The following is a 20,219-nucleotide window of genomic DNA, read 5'->3' as shown; positions in this document are numbered from 1 at the left end:
CTTGCCTTGCCTCCCACTTATTGCATCTCTCCCACTTTCCATGTCTCATTGCTCTGTTCGTCCAAGAGAGGAGGAGGAGGAGGTCGGGGACCAGGGCCCTCCACCCATCATCGTGGACAGCGAGGAGGCTTATCAGGTACCAGATCTCTTGGATTCCAGGCACCAGGGCAGGACACTGCAATACCTTGTTGACTGGGAGGGGTATGGTGTGGAGGAATGGTCCTGGGTTAATTCTGAGGATATTCTTGGCCCCACACTCATTGCAGAATTTCATAGGACTCACCCACTTAGACCGGCCCCTCGACCCTGAGGAAGACCCCGGCATCACCTGCCTCCTCACATCAGGAGCCGCTTGCGGGGGGTGGGGGGGTTGGGTGGGCTCTGTCACGAATCCCACCTCTGTAGTTCCTTTCACTCACCACCAGAGGGCGCCATCACCTGAGTATTGACTTTAACTCTCTGAACTCCATTCCCCATAATCCCCATACCTGGCACTGATTACCTGCTCACCTGTTCCCCATTTACTCAGCTATTTAAGACTCACTCTCACTCTCTGTCATTGTGAAGTCTTGTTTTGCCCTGGCTGACATTTCTGAGCATTATCTAAGTTTACTGCCTTACCTGTGTATGATCCTGGACTATTTACCCTGTTTTGACCTGTTGCTGCCTGCCTACTGTTACTGCTTTGTTTACCTGGATATAACCTGTGATTGTCTGCCACCTGCCCTGACCTCTTGCCTGTTTATTTACTACTTCTCTGGACTGCCTTGGATATTACTATTGCTGGTGATTGACCCCTGCCTGTCTGTATTACTACATTTATTGTTATTAAAGCTGTCCATCAAAAGTCCAGCTTCAGGCTGCAGATGATGTTTGTACCACTCAACATGTTTGGCAGAAATGGGGCAATGGTAAGCAGTACATAGATTCAGAATTTATAATGTATGATTTTATTTTAACATGGTTGGCAGTAATTGGATGATGCTGGCTATTACTTTGAATCAGAATTAATTAGTATAATTTCTGATTACTAAAATGCTTCAGCACTGGCTATCACTTGTTTGTTGCCAAACAAATGTGTATTATGTGTATAATGTTTTATTTGTGCTTTTCCCAGTTCACATTGTTCCAAAGCAGCTTTACAGAAAATCAGCTGTGATGTCTGTTACGTCTCAAAAACATGAATAATCAACACTCCTAGAAACATAAACAAATTATTTGATTAAAAAAATCTGACTTACTATAGCTTAGTATTATAAAAAAAATTCACAACTTAGTCCCACTGTCCACATATGTGGACAAAAATGATTATGAAAACTATTTGCTCTAAATTCGCTCTTTTTTTTTTTTTTTTTTTTTTTTTTTGCATGTTTATTATTTATTAAAAAATACTAAAAATTTACTATTTACAAATCAGAAAGGGAAATGGAAAATGCACACAGCAGTCACGCTCAGGTCTAAGGGGGTTAAATATAATTAAGAAAGTATAATAAAGTAAATATTTGAAATGTTAAATGGGTTTCATAAAAATGAAATACTTATTTCCTGTTAAATATAAGCAGGTTTAGAAGCCTAACAGGGAAACCACACGTGACTAGCATTTGAAACACAACATATGCTGATGACCAGCAATAGTGGTCTTTTCTGCAGGGTGTGCTCTTAAACAGGGAAAACTTTTGTCAGTAATGTAGTAATGGGGTGAAACATTCAGTGCTCAGTGTCTTCCTGTAGTCTTTCCTTCAATCCCAGGGGCAAAGAGAGCAGTGACATCACCTGCCTCCACCCCGTCCCCCTCCACAAAATCCTCTCTGACACATACTCTGCTGCTGGAGAATCATTAAGTAGTGATTAAAAACACACCCACTTTTATAGAATATACACACAGATCTTGGCAACCCACCCCCATAAACACATAAAGGTGAGAGAGAGAGCAGGAGACAATTTAGTCAGATAAAGTTTTATCCTTTTGTCTCTGAAAATGCATTTGTTCTCAAGCTGCGCTGATAAAATATTTTAATGTTGATTTCGTTAAGCATTTCTGTGGAGGTTAAATGTGGGTAAAGTATGTACTGGAGAATGTATTTTTCATCACCACATATTTTTCAAGGTCAAAATGAGGTAAACTGTTTCTGTGACACACCCGAGAACAACCTCCACATATGAAAATAAATATGCCTGTTTAAACTTTTCCCCCCTCTACTTTGTGTTTATACTTAAAGGAAGGTTTCTTGATTGAACTTGCGTCCCTTCATGGTTAAATTAAGTTGAAAACCGATTAACTGGCCAATGATTTGCATCACATGAGAGATAATCAAGAGTCAAGAGTTCACAAAATGTTTGTATTTCAGACAGGCAGAGAAAGCTCTTCATCACTGATGCATGTAAATATACACAGCCGAAATATTAAAGAGGCCATGGAAAGGAGCTCTCAATGCTATTTGTTGTACAAAATGAGCCTAGGTGGAATTTGTGACAGAAATCAAGTATTTTTCAGCCTAAATAAGGCACATTTTAATTACCACAGAAGCACGCCAAGTCTTAACTATCACCAAAACGCAGAATGAGATGGTTTTGTCTGTAAACACTTTTCATGTGGAGTTCAATGCGGCGCTTGATGCTGGCGTTGACACTCTGAAGCGAATCATGAACTTCATGATTACTGTAACAAAGCGGATTTAATAATATTGTGGAGGATGAAAGTTTAAGAGATTTAATGCGCATTGCAATGAAAATGCAAGCTATGTGGGGACTAGTTCTTTCAATTAGTCAACTTCCCAATTAGACTTTGGGAAACATTTAATGTTAATTGGTGCTATTTTAGTGTATTTCTATTTTTATACTGTGGAAGGCTTTGTTTGGAAAATGTTAATAAAGCATTATATTGTTACATGTTGTTTTGTTTTCTTTCCTAAGAAGGAAAAAATGCATTTTGACAGGAAAATAATTATATTAAGTCAAATTTCAGCACTTCCAAAATGTGATTAATCGCAATTAACGACGAAAAAAGTATTCGATTAATCGCGATTAAAAATATATATATAATCGACTGACAGCACTACATTTAAAAAAACTATTCATTTTGCTTTTAAATGTTTAATTTTGAGAACTATGGTGGATGGGGACTATTTTCAGAAAAAAAAAAAAAAAACATAAAAATATACAGTCGACTTATAGAGCATACAGTCGTATGTTATTTTTGTGGGGGAGAATTTTGGATTACATTCTTGTGACTGTTCATTTTATCTGGTATGTGTTTTATGAACCCTTGAACCCTTAACTATGGGCTAGGCTGAAGTGAGTTGCTATGGAGCACTCAGTGAAACGTCAAACACAGCAGTATTTCATCTCCTTTGTCGTACATCCCAGGTTTGGGAAGACGTCAGCCTTTGGAACAGTACAGACAGAGATGAGGGCAATTATTTTGCATCTAGGGCTGAAACTGATAGAATAAGGAATCTAAAAGACAATCCATCTTTTTGTGTGAAATCTTGGAGCAAGGACATGAGAAGCAGAAAAAACAGGATGTGTGCAATAATGGAAAAGTCCATACTGTTCAGAGCTTAGAGAGTTGACATGAATGAAATAGGAGAAGAAAAAATCTGTCATCATTTACTCACCCTCATTTTGTGCCAAACCCCTACAACTTTCTTCCGTAGAACACAAAAAGAGATGTTAGGCAGAATGAGAGCCTCAGTCACCATTCACTTTCATTGAATGGAATAAAAATACAATGAAAGTGAATAATGACTGAAGCTTTCTATTGTTAACTATCCTTTTAATAACCCTGTAAGACTGGTACACTTAAGCACAGAGCTAACAATATGTGCCTTTTAAAACCATTGAAGGAATGCTCGAGTTCAGAGCCTGGCCCTGCCTGCTTTAGAGCCTCTCGTGCTTTTGCACGTAAGAGGAGTCTCAGATATAAAAAAAACATCCTTTGATTTGCCCAATGGGAGGAGAGTTATGGAAAGTGTAAATATAAGCTAGCCATCCACCCATACACAAGCCTGAGAAATGTCACATAGATCAAAGACAGAGTCAGGCAGGAATACTTCTGTTAGAAAAGAAATAGAAAGTAGATTTATATTCAGTATTGCTTTGAACACTCTTTAATCCCAGACTATGACTGTCAAGTTTGATATCAAGTAGAAAACCAAGACAGGCCATATCTGTAGACAAGTATGGTTATGTTCGAAATAGCATACTAACATACTTCTTGAATTATTTATGCAGTATGTATATTGTGCACACTATGCTGTATGTATATTCTGTACATTTTCTGTTTGCATGCAATACCCGGATGACCTTCTGTACTACATTTGCCAAAAAGGTTTAGTATGCACCCAATCCACACTGCACAGAATATTGTATCCCATATACCATGCATTTAATGCATTTTAATGCACTTTCTGTATACATGGGATACTTAGATGGCCTACTACATTTGCAAAAATTAGCAGTACTCAACAGACTAGATTGCACAATGCGGTGCACTTGACTTGACCTTGCATTTTCAGTGTGACAAATGAACTGGAAGTAATATCAGCCTCAATTTTAACTTGACTCATTATTTGACCAGATAGCCAAGAGTTAAGAAATGTTTACACAAAACTGGATTAAAAATACAAAATAATCATATTTATTGGCAAGATGATGTCACTAACTAAATCAAAGTGGTAACACTTTACAATAAGGTTCCATTTGTTAACATTAATTAACAACATTGGTTAACATGAACTAACAATGCTTTTCCAGCATTTATTAATCTTGGTTAATGTTAATTTCAACAAATACTAATACATTTTTAAAATCAAACATTGTATATGTTAACATTAGTTAACGCACTATGAACTAACATAAACTAACAATTAACAATTTTAGTTTTATTAACTAACATTAAGAAAGATTAACAAGCGCTGTAAAATTTGTAAATTCATTGTTAGTTCATGATACCTAATGCATTAACTAATGTTAACAAATGGAACCTTATTGTAAAGTTGTAATGCGGTCATATGTCAACAATGTAGCATGCTACTTTGCCCCACAAAGCCAAAATTCAGTAACTACTGCAACACTGAAATTAAGAAAAATGGCCATAGTTTCTTGATTAGAATGTAAAGGATTAGTTCACCCAAAAATGAAAATTCAGCCATTGTTTACTCACCCCTGAGTTGTTATAACCCCATATGACTTTCTTTCTTTTTCTTAACATAAAGGAAGAAATTGTGAAAATGTTTTGTTCAATGGCAGTTTATGGTGACCATCTCTTCAAGCTTCAAAAGGACACAAAAGTATAATTCAGAAGTCTAATAAATTATTTCATGAGACTCATGATTGTTATGAAAGCATATGATAAGATTTGGTGAGAAACAAACCAAAATATAATGTATTATTCAGTGAAAATATTCACTGACCGTTGGTCTTCTGTGCACATTCATGAGTCAGCACACGAGCTTTGGAGCTCTTTGCACGAGAGCAACTGTAGTTATGCAGCACGCGCGAGATGGGATTTTCAAGCGAAAACTCGTTAGATTTTGTTTTTTCCACTTCAACAGGACCACCAGTGATATTAACAACAGAAAATATAACATAGCTACAAACAAACCAGAGAACAGATCTTACAAACATGTCTGAAGAGTTTGTAGTGGAAAAATAGATGTATTATAATGTCCAGCCTTATTTGTTTGAACCGCAGTCCTCAATCAAAAAGTGTGATGAAGGAGGCTGAATGTAGCTATCAGTACCGCTGCTCCCTATTCACATATTACACAGTCTGCGTAGGGCACCAACTCACCAGGTGGGCACCATTTCATGTAATAAGTGGGATAACAAGCAGTCAGACAGTAATTTTTGCAAAATAGACACCAACAGGTTCATCAGAATTCTGATGCAAACCTAAGATGGAATTCAGCTGTTTCTGGAGACTCTGCTTTCACTTTCTTCTCACAAAATAATATATTTTAAATGCAAATCACTATTACATGTCCATTTATTTATTTATTTGGTAGGCAGTCATGTAATAAGCAGGATAATCTACAGTCAGCTGGTCAAAATCGCAAAAATAAATCACTTCAGGTTAATACAAGACCACCTTGTCAGGGTTTATTTTGCGATAGTGACGGTTGACTGTACATTATCCCTTACGTAATGCACCCTACTTCACATACCATTTAAAAAAATAGTAGACAGGACTGTACAGCATATACTGTGCAGTATTTTGTAATAAGTGTTTAACTGTCAAAAAATAAAAATAAAAAGTTTCTGTAAATGCTTTGACCAATTAGATCCCATCAAACGTCATAACATGAATAGGATGCTGCTCACAATGTATGGTCGGATCTTATTGGTCAACACATTTTTGATGCATTTTATGCATGCTCTTCAACTGCGTTCATACCCAAGAAGAAATAAAACAGATGGTGCTGGAAATGTGTTTAAAAGTAGGTGGAAGCCTGCAGGGGTTAGATTTTAATTCATGCCAAAAGCATGTGACCCCCCGTGATCCCCCACTTCCTGGCCAGATCTGATCCCCTCATCACCTTACATGCTTTTACTACGTTGGAGTTCATACCACAAGCCCAGTGCTGAACAAAGCCAGCATGGGTGTTGTAAATAGGAAAGCATACATGTATTAGGGTGTTGTCTTTTTATTGGGGGAAACTTAAAATTCATGAGGGAACTCTCACAAATCATAAAGTAGGCAGCAGAAAATAATAATAAATGAATGAGAAAAACTGTGAAAACGATGGTAGTGGAATAGATGGATGGATGGATGTGCATCTTAATTTGGGTTAATGCAATGCTAAATGCATTGAGCTCACAGTTAAGGTGTGTGTGGGGAAAGGAGGAATGAATGAAAGGCAAAGGGGAAGTATTTACTGGGCCCTATCAGCAAAATCTCTGGGAGGGGACTGATATCAATATCCAGACTGTCAAGCACATGTGCAGAGTCTGGAAATGATTTGAAAGCCAGTTTTGATTCAGTTGTCTTTAAAGATTTAAAGTTGCTTTCACATTCTGGTGTGGAACTGAGTTTCACAGAGTTTGGTTCATTTGTTTAATGTAAAAACGTTTTTGCATACCAGCGAGAAAAGCTAGTTTTGATACGGTTCATGTGAGCTCTGATTCAGTTTGCAACGCAGTCTATGAACACAATTCAGCCTAATGCTAGAAACATGTTGCTTGCAAGCGTGCTGTCCCCAGCATGCACTATTGCATTGGTTGGCTGGCTGAAACAAACCTCAGTACTCAAGGGGGCGATAGATTTACCTTCAAATGTGCGGTCCATTAAACCAGATGTTTTATTGTTGGTGGAATCAAACTCAGATTTGGAAAAGCAATCATGTCAAGTGTAAAAACAGTGAACGTTGAGTATGGATAGATTGAAATATGCTTTATGCAAGCTAGTCTGTCACGCAATGATGATGCTTGCTGACTGAGAGTGTCTGCGGTGATTAAATGATATTAAATATATTTTCATTTAATAATTTTGGCAGTTTACAGTCCTGCTAAAGGGACAAATGCTCCTTGGGCGAGTGGTGGAGTTTTTGAGCAGACTCCAGTGGGCTGTGATTTATACAGGAAACTACTTATTGCATCAGACAAAGACTCTTGAGAAAAAGAGACAGAGAATTGCAATGTGACTATTAAAAACATAAAACAAGGTTTAAAGTGGGGAGATCGGAATGCCTTCTCCTTTTCACTCTGATCCACTGTGATTTTGAAATCCTCAAACGGCACCCGAAACATTCATCTCTACTAAACCACTTATCCCCCATGTGTGTGGTCCCATGGGCCCAGGGTCAGAGGTCACTGCCAAACTGCCCTGTGTTTACATTTCCCAATCCTTCGCAGACCACAAGCTTGAGTTCTCCATCGTTGAGAGTGGCTGCACTCTCAGCTAAAATACTTTTGGAAAATGCTTGATGGAAAAAGCAGTTGTTGCTGTTAAATGAGTTTCAAGCATAGCCAGTGCAGAAGTATTTTTTCCATTTGAGTTTTATTATCTTTTTTGTTTTTTCAAATACACTTTCCGAAAGGCTGTAAAATTCAAGGCCCTTTGCTCATAGTGGTTAAATCTGCAAATGGAGACCAAAACAAATAAAGAACAAGAATAAAATAGTGTCTGCAGTGGTGGTTATCATGAGCTAGCCCTCCTGCTTAGACATTATTGAATAAAATGTGTACATTCAGCCCAGTATATTTCACCAGGAACATAATGTTTTATAGACAGGAGTCAAAAAGGTTAGACTGATATCTGTTTTATAGTGCATCTACATATAATAAATGTTGAACAGTGTTTTGGTTAAGATTGCCAACTTTTCACCACACGAGTATGGGATGCTCGAGCATTTCACCGCTTCAATGCAGGATACAATAATTTTAAGACAGATGTTTTGCTGTCCGACTGGGGTGGGCATTTGGGACACCCACACTCGAGTGTCTCGCAGCTAAAATATGGGACAGTTTGCAACCCTAGATTTGGCGAGGGAGTGGACCAGTGAATACTGATTCTAAGGTTTTACCTTTTATATTATATATTTTTTTATTTATACTATATCTTATTAAAGGTGGAGCAGTGGTTCTCAACCTAGTTTTGCTTCATGACGTGGACTTTTTCATGGGACATCAATTATCGACCCAACATAGTCAAATTGTCAAAAAAATGTCCTGTCGATCAAACATCGAAAAGTATTAACATTACCATGAACTGCAAAGAACAACAATATGCAAAATTATTCAAATCTAGCCTGAATAGAAAAATGTAGAATTTTGTAAATGCATAAACTACAGCAGAAGTGTGATTCTAACACAAACGAACACTAGGCCAAATATTGTACCATTTGACAGATGAATTTGCACCAAAATACTGTATACTGTGCTGTTTCCATAGACCATAGTAGGTCTCCTCCCTTTTAAAAGTTTATAAGTCTATTTATTTTTCTAACTAGATGCAGTTATAAAATTGCATGCATTGCATGGTTTGCAGTTAGCATTGTTTTTTTTCTTCTCACCATGACACAATCAAAACAGATATGCAACACATTTTTTTGGTTGCAACCTACTTGATGAGAACCACTGGGCTAAATTAATCTGGTGTGAAGGTGGTCATTGTTTTGTTTTGTTTTTTTAACCCCCAATTTGGAATGCCTAATTCCCAATGCACTCTAAGTCCTTGTGGTGGCATAGTGACTCAATCCAGGTGGCGGAGGACGATCTCAGTTTCCTCCGCGTCTGAGACCATCAGCCCGTCCATCTTGTCACGTGGCTTTTTGAGTGCATTACCACGGAGACATAGCTCACGCTATTCTCCACAGCATCCACGCACAACTCACTACATGCTCCACTGAGAGCGAACCACATTATAGCAACCACCAGGAGGTTACCCCATGTGACTTTACCCTCCCTAGCAACTGGGCCAATTTTGTTGCTTAGGAGACCTGGCTGGAGTCACTCAGCACGCCCTGGATTCGAACTCGCGACTCCAGGGGTGGCAGTCAGTGTCTTTACTCGCTGAGCTACCCAGGTTTTTAACAGTATGGTATTGTATAGGACCAGAGAAGAAAATACAACCATCCACTTCATCCCAAATGTTTTATTGCTCCAGACATGTGTTGCACTATGAATGTGGGCATTATTTTGTTTCAGGCTGAAAGGACAAACTGTCTGTCAATTCTTTTCTTTAAGTGTGTATGGTACTGCCCATCTATGATAATGACATTAGGGTGGACCACATCTGTAGTGCATGGGCGTGTTTCTCACCAGTCCTTTTGCAGCCATGTCCCTCCCTTCTAGCGTGCTAGCACGTGATGAATCCTGTGACAAACTAGTTTTGCACAATCAAAGGAAAACCCCTTCATGTGCTGTTAGGAGATATAGGAAACAATTATGAGAGGGGTCATACTGGAATCCAAAGAAGGCTGAAGTGTGTGTGTGTGTGTGTGTGTGTGTGTGTGTGCGTGCGTGCGTGCGTGCGTGCAGGGAGAAGGGGAAAAGTTAAGGAAAAAGAAGTTGATCATGCATTCTGTTCCACTCCCAACTTTAACCCATCCCCCTTCTCCCCCTCCCTTCCTCTTTCTCTCTTTCAGATTTGTGCTCTAGCAGGTTGCTTAATGGTTTCCAGATTTCTTCATGCTTGTTTCCTCCTGGAAGCCTTGAGTCCTGTCATGAGATTCAACAGCAGCAGAGCTCGCAGTCCTGGAAGCTCACAACAGTTACGCATAATATGTTGGCCAGCAGCGACCTCATCTGGCCAAATAGTGGAACAGCAGGATACTATTTGCAGGAATGGACTAGATCATGATTTTACGCAGGAACAGCACTAATTATTATCATATACATTGCGAGTGAATTATCTAAATATGACAACAAAAAGTACACACCAATGTGTACACACATAGGCCTACTAATTTTTTATTATTACTATTTTCCACATTTAAGAATAACAGCCAAGTCGTCCAATGATTGAACACAAATGGAAGTATGGGAATTATGTAGAGTCAAAATATGTTAAACCAATCAAAACTATCTTATATTTAAGCTTCTCGCCATTTGTAGCCAATCGTTGTCTAGATTATAGCTGTGCACTCTCAAGTAGGCACTGACAACCAACTTCATAGGGTACCCTGGATGCTGTTAAAACAGTATTGTGTTCCTATGTATGCTGAGCGGTTTGACAGTCTAGCAGGTTTTAGTAGACATGTTTGGCAAATACCATGGTAATACCGTGGTATTCATTGAGATATAGTAGTCTATCATGTCAATACCATGGTACGTGCCACAGTACTTGCGTTATTTTATTGCTAGTTGTGTGATGGCAGTTGACGCTATGCATGTAACTGGCCACTAGGTGGAGGTAAATAGCCACATTTTAAACACAAGCGGCTTGAATAGGAGTAGATTAAATAATTGATTTTTTTTTTTTTTCAAAGGGAAGATTTGTGAAATTTTCTTTTATCAGCACTGAAGTTCCACTAATACTTTAAAGTAGTTTGGAGGGCAACACAGAGATGAATCGAACCACTGAGTTTAAAACCCAAATCGATCCCATATTCATTGAGCTGTGGAATAGTGGGGTTTTAGATAGAGTCACCTGTAGACTGCACACGATGTAAGAACAGATTTATTAATTTATAGAGCTGAGACCAGTTTAAATGAGGGTGTGTGTGAGTCCCTTATGCTCACATGAAACTTTAATAAGTATGCAGTTGGAATACAGACAGATTGAGAGAGCTGCATGTGGTCTGTCAGTCACGGAGGAGGAGGTCTATTTCCATTAACAGCATGGGTTCAGTTGAGCGTTGACAAATATTGAGCTCCCTTGAGCCTGTCTTTAGTCATTCAGCCACTACCAAGGAGTTTTTAAACTGTTCCTGGTGCCCAGCACTGCACATTTTGGATAGAACTACTACAAGAACTACAGACGTTTTCCTTTTTTTTTTTTTTCTTTTTTTTGCAATTAACCGCTCGGACCAGTTCAGAAATGGACTGAACGGTCCCGGTCAACAGTTCTCGAGTCAACAGCAATCTGTGGCCTGTTGCACGAAGCTAGTTGAACAAACTCAGAGTTTCAGAGTAAGTTTCAGGTTGACAAAACCAGATAGAGCCAAACCGGGTTCAGCAATCTCAAGAAGCACGCTACAGGGGGCCTGGGTAGCTCAGCAAGTATTGACGCTGACTATCACCCCTGGAGTCATGAGTTTGAATCCAGGGTGTGCTGAGTGACTCCAGCCAGGTCTCCTAAGCAACCAAATTGGCCCGGTTGCTAGGGAGGGTAGAGTCACATGGGGTAACCTCCTCGTGGTCACGATTAGTGGTTCTCACTCTCAATGGGGCACGTGGTAAGTTGTGTGTGGATCGCGGAGAGTAGCATGAGCCTCCACATGCTGTGAGTCTCCGCAGGGTCATGCACAACGAGCCACGTGATAAGATGCGCAGATTGACTGTCTCAGAATCAAATCAAAAATCAAATTACATACGATTAACTGTTTTTGAAATTAACAGCTATGTTCCCAGGATGCACTGCGGCATTAAGAATTTACTTCGATTTTTTACTATTTACTGGTTTTTGATGTTGTTTTTGTTGTAGTCTAATTTACTTGTATTTGAATGCTCAGTTCTTATTTACGTAAAAGTATGTTTGTTAATTGTCACCATTGTTGTGTTTTGTATGCCGAGATTTGATTTCTGTGTGTGTCTTAATAACAACTCGAGTTCATTCAAACATTCAATTTGCTGATATAATTTTGTTTAAAAATTCTTTACTGTTTTTGCTTTTATGTGTAATGCACCACTATTGCCACATATAGTGCTATTTGCAAGGTTTGATCAGATATTCAGTCTGACCTTAGGTTTTGTCTTCCAAGTAATACAGTGCAGCAACTTGTGTTTTACTTAAACATAAATTGACTGGCTGAAAGAACATAATATAATAATAAAGAAGGCCCAAGGTGCCAGCTCAAGAGATCACTAATCACCATAATGGTGACTTCAAACAAAACACAACTATTGATAACAAAACAACAACACTAATTAAACTAAGACTTCTGTTAAGTCTGAATAAAAACATTTGTACATGTTTTCTTTTTTTTTTTTTTTTTGTAGCCCCAATGCATTGCCAAAGCATACATACTTATTAAAGTGCAAAGGCTTATGGGTATTTCACCATTATAACCCACAATGCAGTGCTATACTGTGTACAGGTTGTTGTTGTGTTTTTTTGTTTTTGTTTTTTTTTTTTCATAAAAATACACTTCAGTCCTGGCAAAATTGTACATTTAATATGTACATTGCTTCTAAGGTTGATTTTTTTTTTTTTTGACCTCTCATTAGACAAGTGAAGGCTGATATGAGATGATAAAGAACAGAGGTGTTGGTCAGAAACATCATGAACACTAACCACGTGCCACAAACTAAAATTTTCATGGGGGGGGGTGTTAAAATATACGTTTTAAAATGTCACTAGCTTTCACCAAGATGATATCATGATTTTAAATGTTAATTTTCTCCTAATGCCTTGCATAGAACAGCTATTTACCGTAAAACTAGTAGCTTCATAGCGAGACTGCTCTTGATCTCCCAGAATGCAACATTTTTAATAGCAAACTACGGTATTTAAGAATCACAGAAGATTGCTGTAGGAATTTGGCCGTAAATTTACAGCAGTCTTTTACAGTGTACAGCAAGTAATCCTCTAAAACGGTCAGCAACCTATGGCTCACGTGCCAGCATTGGCACGCGGAGGGGTAATCACTGGCACGCCAGCAACAGCGAGAGAGGAGTAGACTATTTTATTTATATAAATTCCGCACCTGCATTCCAATCTACATCTTGATGTAATCCTTCCTCATGATCACACAAAATGTTTTCATGAGCTGAATGGGAGGCTAAACAAGTTAAAATGTGACAAGACTGCAGTATACCCAACAGACTGGTGCAGCGCGTGCAAGTCATTCGCACATCACGAGCCGACAGCGCTTCACGTTCGCTTAAACGCGCCCGATTTGCTTCGGTCAGGCTGCGCGGATGACAGCCTACATTCCGTGTTTCATTTGTTTCTTAATGCTTTCAGAACAACACGTGATGTAATAAGTAAAACACCACGATTAATCCTTGAGATTTCCAACCCCGCAACAGGTACACCCTCCTTAAACCATGGTCACATTCAAAATGACATTAAACGATTAAAAGAGAAAACGTAAAAGTCCATTCAAAATATAAATTAAACCTGGAAAATAACGTTTTAGGATTTTGTAGGTGTGATTCACTGAAAAAGGCTAAATAGTTGATCGGCTTGTGATACGTGAATGGCTTGCACGTGCAGCGCGAGTTTCGTCAGACTTTAATAGTGTTTAGTCTCCTATTCATCTGATGAAAACATGCTGCATGATCACGAGGAAGAATTACATGAAGATATAGATTGGAATGCAGGTGTGAAAAACTACAAACAAGTAAAATAGTCTGCTCCACTCTTGCTGTTGATTGCATGCTAGTAATTACCCCTCTGTGTGATTTTGAAAATGTAGTATGACATAATATAAGAAATATTTAAGATTGCACAAAATTTCGTGATCAGTAATCAAATAAGCACATTTGAGACATTAACTGTAACTCATTTAGTAGCCTACAAAAGGACAGGTTTTCTTTCATTCAGTAGCGGTTTTAACCACCACGCAAACCATGCAATAGCGTGGGGCCCCGGACGTCGGGGGGGCCCCCACCCCGGTAGGAAAGTTCTGCAAAAAAAGGCTTGAGGGGTGACATGATGTTCTGTCAGTGCTCTTACAGCGGTTCACGTTAGAAGCTGCTGGGTTGGGACAGGTGAGTTTTTTTAAGTAGGGTTCGGGTTTGTAATTTATGAATAAAAAAAATAAAATAAAAAATAAATATATATGTATACGCCTATATAGGCTGTCCGAACTTGTTTCGCGCACGTGCTCTCACTCACAGATACACACGAACGGATGAGCTAGGGGACGTGTTTTTGCCTGCATCTGCTCTGTTTTGCCATTGTTTTCCTGTGTAAACGTGCTGGACGAAGGTCCATACCTGCTGCACCATGTCTCGCTGTTTCTTCAGTGTCTCACGGAGGACTAGCACATTTTTAGACACTGTCAGGTTAATAAGAGCCTCAGGTTTCAGAAATGCATGCCGAGACACCTGCGTTCTGTTTCAGTCGTTGCACTGTGTCTAGATTGTTTTTTAGTGCAGGTGTCACAAAGATTTAATGTTCTGAACAAGTTCAAGTTGCATAGAGGGGACTGTTACAATGTTTAACATTATTCCAGATTGTTCTGCAACAAGCAAAGTTTCAGTGCTTGATAAATGGCAATGTTTTTTTTCCCTTCTGCTCTAGTGTGCTGAGGGGACACCGTGCCTTGTATGTTTACTGTTACAGTTACGAATGTTGACTACGATGATGACATTAAATACAGCCTCAGCATCAGAATATAAACTCAAGGTGACAGTAAAGTAAATAAGACAGGAATATATTACTATTGTGTACAACAAATCCTCAAAGTAATACAAATACTGTATCATGTTATAATGAAAACTGGACAACAATAAATAATTGTTGGATTATAAAATTAATAAATAACAACTGAATTCCAAAATGTTACAGGGTGAAGTAGTAGGTTTTACACACACACACACACACACACACACACAAATTGTTTTGTATAAATTTATGTAGGTAAATATTGCTTTTTTTATCACTGTATTGTGGAAAAACTGGAAAACATGCATTCATTATCTTTAACAACATTTGTATTTAATTAAACATTCTGAATGTACTTGGCTACAGTGGTTGATAGAATTTAAAATTATGATTTAAAATACATTTATGTAAGTTTTTAAGCAAAAATTCTAAATGGGGCCCCGGCTTGGTCGGTTGCTTGGGGCCTCAGAAATAGTAAACCCGCCCCTGCTTTCATTAAAGCATTTAAGATGCTCTGTGAAAATTCACATGCAGGATCATGATTATATCATAATCATCAGGTTTTCACTCAAACTGTTATGCTGATAATATCATTTGTAATAAAAAAAACAAATGATTAAATTAGAAAAATGCAAAATAGAAACATTTTCACAAGTGGACTCAAACTTCAGAAAAATCACATACATGCACATATATATATATATATATATATATACACACACACACACACACAGCTCTGGAAAAAAATAAGAGACCACTCCAAATGCTTCTTAAATCATTATCTCTTCACAGGGGTGGACTGTCCATAGGGAGAACCGGAACTTTTCCCGGTGGGCCGGCCGAGAAATGGGGCGAACGGACCACGATAAGCTGAACGGGTCATGACAAGCTGAAGTGAGCCGCAAAATGCTGTGCGATATTCCATTCCAGTGTCTGATGAATTCCTGCTTTAATCTTTGTACCAGGAGTGGCATAAAGTCAGCAATGTGAAAGACTGGTAGAAAGAGGGCAAAGACACACGAAAGCTGGGATTGAAAATCAGGGTTATTCCACCAAATATTGATTTCTGAACTCTTCCTAAGTTAAAACATTAGTATTGTGTTGTTTAAAAATGAATATGAACTTCTTTTTTTGCATTATTCAAGGTCTGAAAACACTGCATCTTTTTTGTTATTTTGACCAGTTGTCATTTTCTGCAAATAAATGCTCTAAATGACATTTCTATTTGGAATTTGGGAGAAATGTTGTCAGTACTTTATAGAATGAAACAAAAATTTTCATTTTACTCAACACACATACCTATAAATAGTAAATCCAGAGAAACTGAACATTTGGAGTGGTCCAAATTTTTTCCAGAGCTGCATATATGGGGCGTTTTCCAAAAGGGCACGTCACTCGAAGAGTCATTTCAAACAAAAGAAAGTAAGTTTATTTTTTCACAAAAGGCCCTTTTACAAAAATATTTTTTGTGATGGCTACAATCAAATTGTAATGCCATGCTTTCTTTAGAGAGCCCACATCAAGAGTTTTGCCCTTTGTAGTGAGTAGGGCATAGGGACGATTACTTTTGATTTGAATTCGCCCATATTTTTTTGGCAGGGGGTGGGGTGGGGGGAGGGGGAGGGAGGGGTTGGGGTGGACGTCGGCACAGCCATTAACTAGGAAAATAAAAAATGCCACTCCATTTCAAAAAGGTTGCCAACCCCTGCTCTAAAATATATTAGAAAATCTATTCATCATCAATCTCACCAAAGTAAAATGGCCTTGTTTTGTGTCATCACCTTGATAAATTAACTTAGACCATAATAAACACAATCTCTATTGATTAAAGGAGAAAACACTGTAAAATGAGAAACACATTTGCTGACAACTTTTTCTTTTATTTAAAAATAAAGCGGTTATAGCCTTTTTAGCAAAGATAAGTGAGACAAGTTTTACAAACGGGGAAAAGGCGAAGATAAACATAGCTAAATCCACCTCACACATAAAGCCATACAGTTTCAGGAACAGATTTCCGACATATTTTTTGCTTATTTTTATCTTCCCACATTTAAAAATGACTGCAAGCACAAGGCTATGCAAATTTATGTGAACTGCTAACAGCATGTTTTTCTCTTTCTCTCTCTGTGTGGATCATATGAAAACAAATTAGATACATTTTTGCTAAGCATTTTTGCCCACAGTAATCAAATTATGATGGACCTTTTGGCCCTACATCTGAAACAGAAAATTAAGGCAAATTCTGTCACCTTGTGTTAAATGATACTCAGAAGTCAGGCTAGGCAGTACATGCTATTTGGCACTTATATCTTGTCTGCTTAAGGCTGGAGTGACACTTAGTGTGAAGCAGTTGAGAATTCCCTATAAATCTTGTCAGATGTAACATTACAGTCCTGAGGTGGACAACAAAAAACTTGTCTTCACGATGCCTGACCCTTAAGTTAATTCAGAAACAAAAAGCTTGCAGACTGCTGCAGTTAAATCATATACTGAGTGGTAACACAAAAAGCAAAAAAGTGTTCTGTAATAAAGGCCTCATTTTAGTTTACGCATGGTCATCTGCAACATATATAGACCTATATGTACTGTACAAAATATGCAAACAGAATCAATGTAGATTAGTGTCTTTGCGCAACAGTGTATCACACCACCCCATTGAACTTCATGAGGAGCAATGGCAGTGTAATTTGTTAATGCCAAAATTACTAGAACTGACATTTACATGTTTACTAGAACATATGACCAACCATAACTGGTTTCTTAGTTTAATTTGACAAGACACATTTTGTTGAACCTAATAGTTTAAACGATTCAGTGTCAGTGACACAGCCAAACTGATCAAAACTCCAGTGAGAAACAGAGCTAGGTGCCTTCCCTTGCGTGCCATGAAGAGCAGGAAGGAAGTGGTGAGATATGCAAAATACTGCGCAGACAGCTACAATGCAAAACACGTACGGACTGAAAAATTAGATCTGATGAAAGGACACCTGTTGCCATTCTTGCCAATAGTTGATCATGACCAGCCTATGGAGGATGAAGAAGGTTCTCCAACATCTGGCACTTTCAAATCATCTCCATTCCAGCTCTGACTGCTGCAGTTTCTGACCTCCATCACAAGAACATTTCAGAATCACAGTAGCTCTTATAATGACAACATCTTACTGGATGTATGACTAAATCATATGCAAACTAGAGATACATTATTTGTAGGGCTTAAAAAAAAGCCAAACCCCAGCATGTGTATGACAAAACAGAACTCAGCATTTTCGACCATCCCTTGCCAGTTCAGCTTGCTTGTAACATCAAGAATTACCTGCATGCACAGCCTTTCCACACTGGCAATGGCAGAGTGCTGGTTTTTACTTGACAATATACAGCACTTTCATGCACAGGGTTAACATACACAGGGCCACAGAGCAAATTATATGTTTTACTTTAATGCACTAGTGCTCCAAATACAAAAAGAACCAATATCTTTAGGCACCATTTCATGGGACTGTAGAGAACGGGAGAATGGCTTATAAATGCATATGCTTGAGCAAGTAAAGTTTACAGTTTCAGTGACATATGTATCCCTGACCACCTTTCTTTAAACAGAGCTATCAGTGGAACACACAAAGCGTCCCTTTTGGACTGATCTTCTGTCTGAATGTAAACACATCTAGCTGTGCTTCTTGCAGTTGGTAAGTAGTGTGACAGATGGCTTTGGTGTCTGAGCTGAAGCAGTCTGCCCAACTTCTCTCTACAGTGACAAAGGAGTCTGAGGCATCTGTCCAGCTTTGTCGTGCTTACGCCTACACCCAGACTTCACAATTAGAACCCAGTAGGAATTCTAATAGTCTCTTTTATACAATGTCAGAAGACTCAAATTCGGTCTCTCCATCCCCATAAATGTTCCCTGATTGTAGGGTTTCATACTCTGATCTCATCGTCCTCATCCTCTATGAAGGAAGAGAAGGCTGGTTCATTGTCCAGGTGGCCGGCGTTGTCGGTACTACCCATGTCTTCTTCGTAAGGCTGACAGGTTGGTTTCTCCTCCATGGCAGCAGAACCTGAGCTGGAGACCGAGCAGCTGTCAGCGTGATGCAGGTGTTTTTGCTGTGGTTCTGGAGTGCTGGTGCCTTCACTCTGGATCTCAAGGTCAACGGAACTGGGAGCCCTCATGTGTTCCTCATCATGAGCCACAAACTCCTCTTGTTTCTCTTCTTTCACTACATCCTCCTTCATCTCCTCATCCTCTTCCACTCCTCCGTGGTTGCTGGGAAGGGGTGAAGCATGTCCTTCACTGCTCTTTCCTTCCTCGAACCCTTGGTCATCGTCTTCCTTCTCCATAACCCCTAGGATGTCCCCTAGCATAGAGGGCCCAAGGTCAATATGGAATGACATCACAGATTCAGCCTTCTTCATACCTCCCCCATTGTAAGATGGGGAAGGTTGTAGTTCTGTCAACACCCCAAAGTGCTTCTCATGGAGCTCCAGGTCCAATGCATTAGCAGAAGCTCCACTGGAAGGGCTGGAAGTCAAGCTCTTGAGCACCCTGCCATCTCCATCTTGTCCCTCTTCATTGTTGAGGAAGGGCAGGGACATGGCATTTTTTACATAGGTAGGTGACCCACTAGGAGGAAGGAGGGTATTCTCATGCTGGTCTACTCTGGTGATGGACTGCGAGCGCTTGCTGCTCCGGAAGGTACGAGACAGCAGTCCCGGTTTTGGAGAGCGAGGATAGGTGTGACCCTCTTGCGATGGCTCTCCAGATCGAGTGCTGAGGAAAGAGGTGTCCCCAAAAGCTTCCCCACTGCGTCCTACATGCATGGTGTGCCGGAAGTCCCCCAAGGGAGCGCTGATCATCTCAGTAGTGAGGTCCATATGAGAGCGCCGTTTAGTCTGAGACGAGCCTGATACCAACTGCTTTAAGATGGGCATCTTGGTCTCTACAACTTGCAAACCCAGTTGTATAATCTGCTTGAGTGATGGTGATGTGTTTTAATAAGCAAGGTGCTTTCTTTTAACAAGTCCAAAAAGCTTTCTGGTTCATTTAGATTCTCCTCTGCCCAGTTTGATGCAATCTTGATTGCTGTTACTTCAGCGTTCAGACAGAAGAATGTCAATCTGTAATTAGGGAAAACAAAAACAAGATCAGATTGTATACTTTACTGGAGTTGCCATCATGGCACAAAGCAAAACCAGAGTGCAAAGCCCAAACTAACTCAATTAAGGTTATTATAGTGCTGTGTTGTTTGACTTTCTGGCTGCATCAATAGAGGCAGAAAGAAACTGGCAG

The 20,219-nt window shown here is 39.2% G+C and overlaps 1 protein-coding gene and 1 long non-coding RNA gene across 2 annotated transcripts in view; one reads left to right on the top strand and one right to left on the bottom strand.

Annotated features, from left to right (window-relative positions):
* Positions 1 to 14,242: 14,242 nt before the first annotated feature.
* LOC127451668 (uncharacterized) lies at positions 14,243 to 16,450 on the top strand. Its single transcript, XR_007899125.1, has 3 exons — positions 14,243 to 14,319; positions 14,855 to 14,959; positions 15,731 to 16,450. It is a non-coding gene; the product is annotated as an uncharacterized LOC127451668 (long non-coding RNA).
* A 1,331-nt stretch (positions 16,451 to 17,781) lies between these two features.
* The window catches only part of LOC127451666 (cdc42 effector protein 4-like), a 33,775-nt gene continuing 31,337 nt past the window's right edge, over positions 17,782 to 20,219 (bottom strand). The window contains exon 2 of the mRNA XM_051716517.1: positions 17,782 to 20,047. Within this exon, the coding sequence (XP_051572477.1) occupies positions 18,851 to 19,861 (1,011 nt within the window). The 5' untranslated portion in view covers positions 19,862 to 20,047 and the 3' untranslated portion in view covers positions 17,782 to 18,850. The remainder of the gene's footprint in view (positions 20,048 to 20,219) is intronic.

This window comes from Myxocyprinus asiaticus, chromosome 14, assembly GCF_019703515.2.
Source record: "Myxocyprinus asiaticus isolate MX2 ecotype Aquarium Trade chromosome 14, UBuf_Myxa_2, whole genome shotgun sequence".
Classification (NCBI taxonomy): domain Eukaryota; kingdom Metazoa; phylum Chordata; class Actinopteri; order Cypriniformes; family Catostomidae; genus Myxocyprinus; species Myxocyprinus asiaticus.
This window is presented reverse-complemented; position numbering and strand designations above follow the sequence as displayed.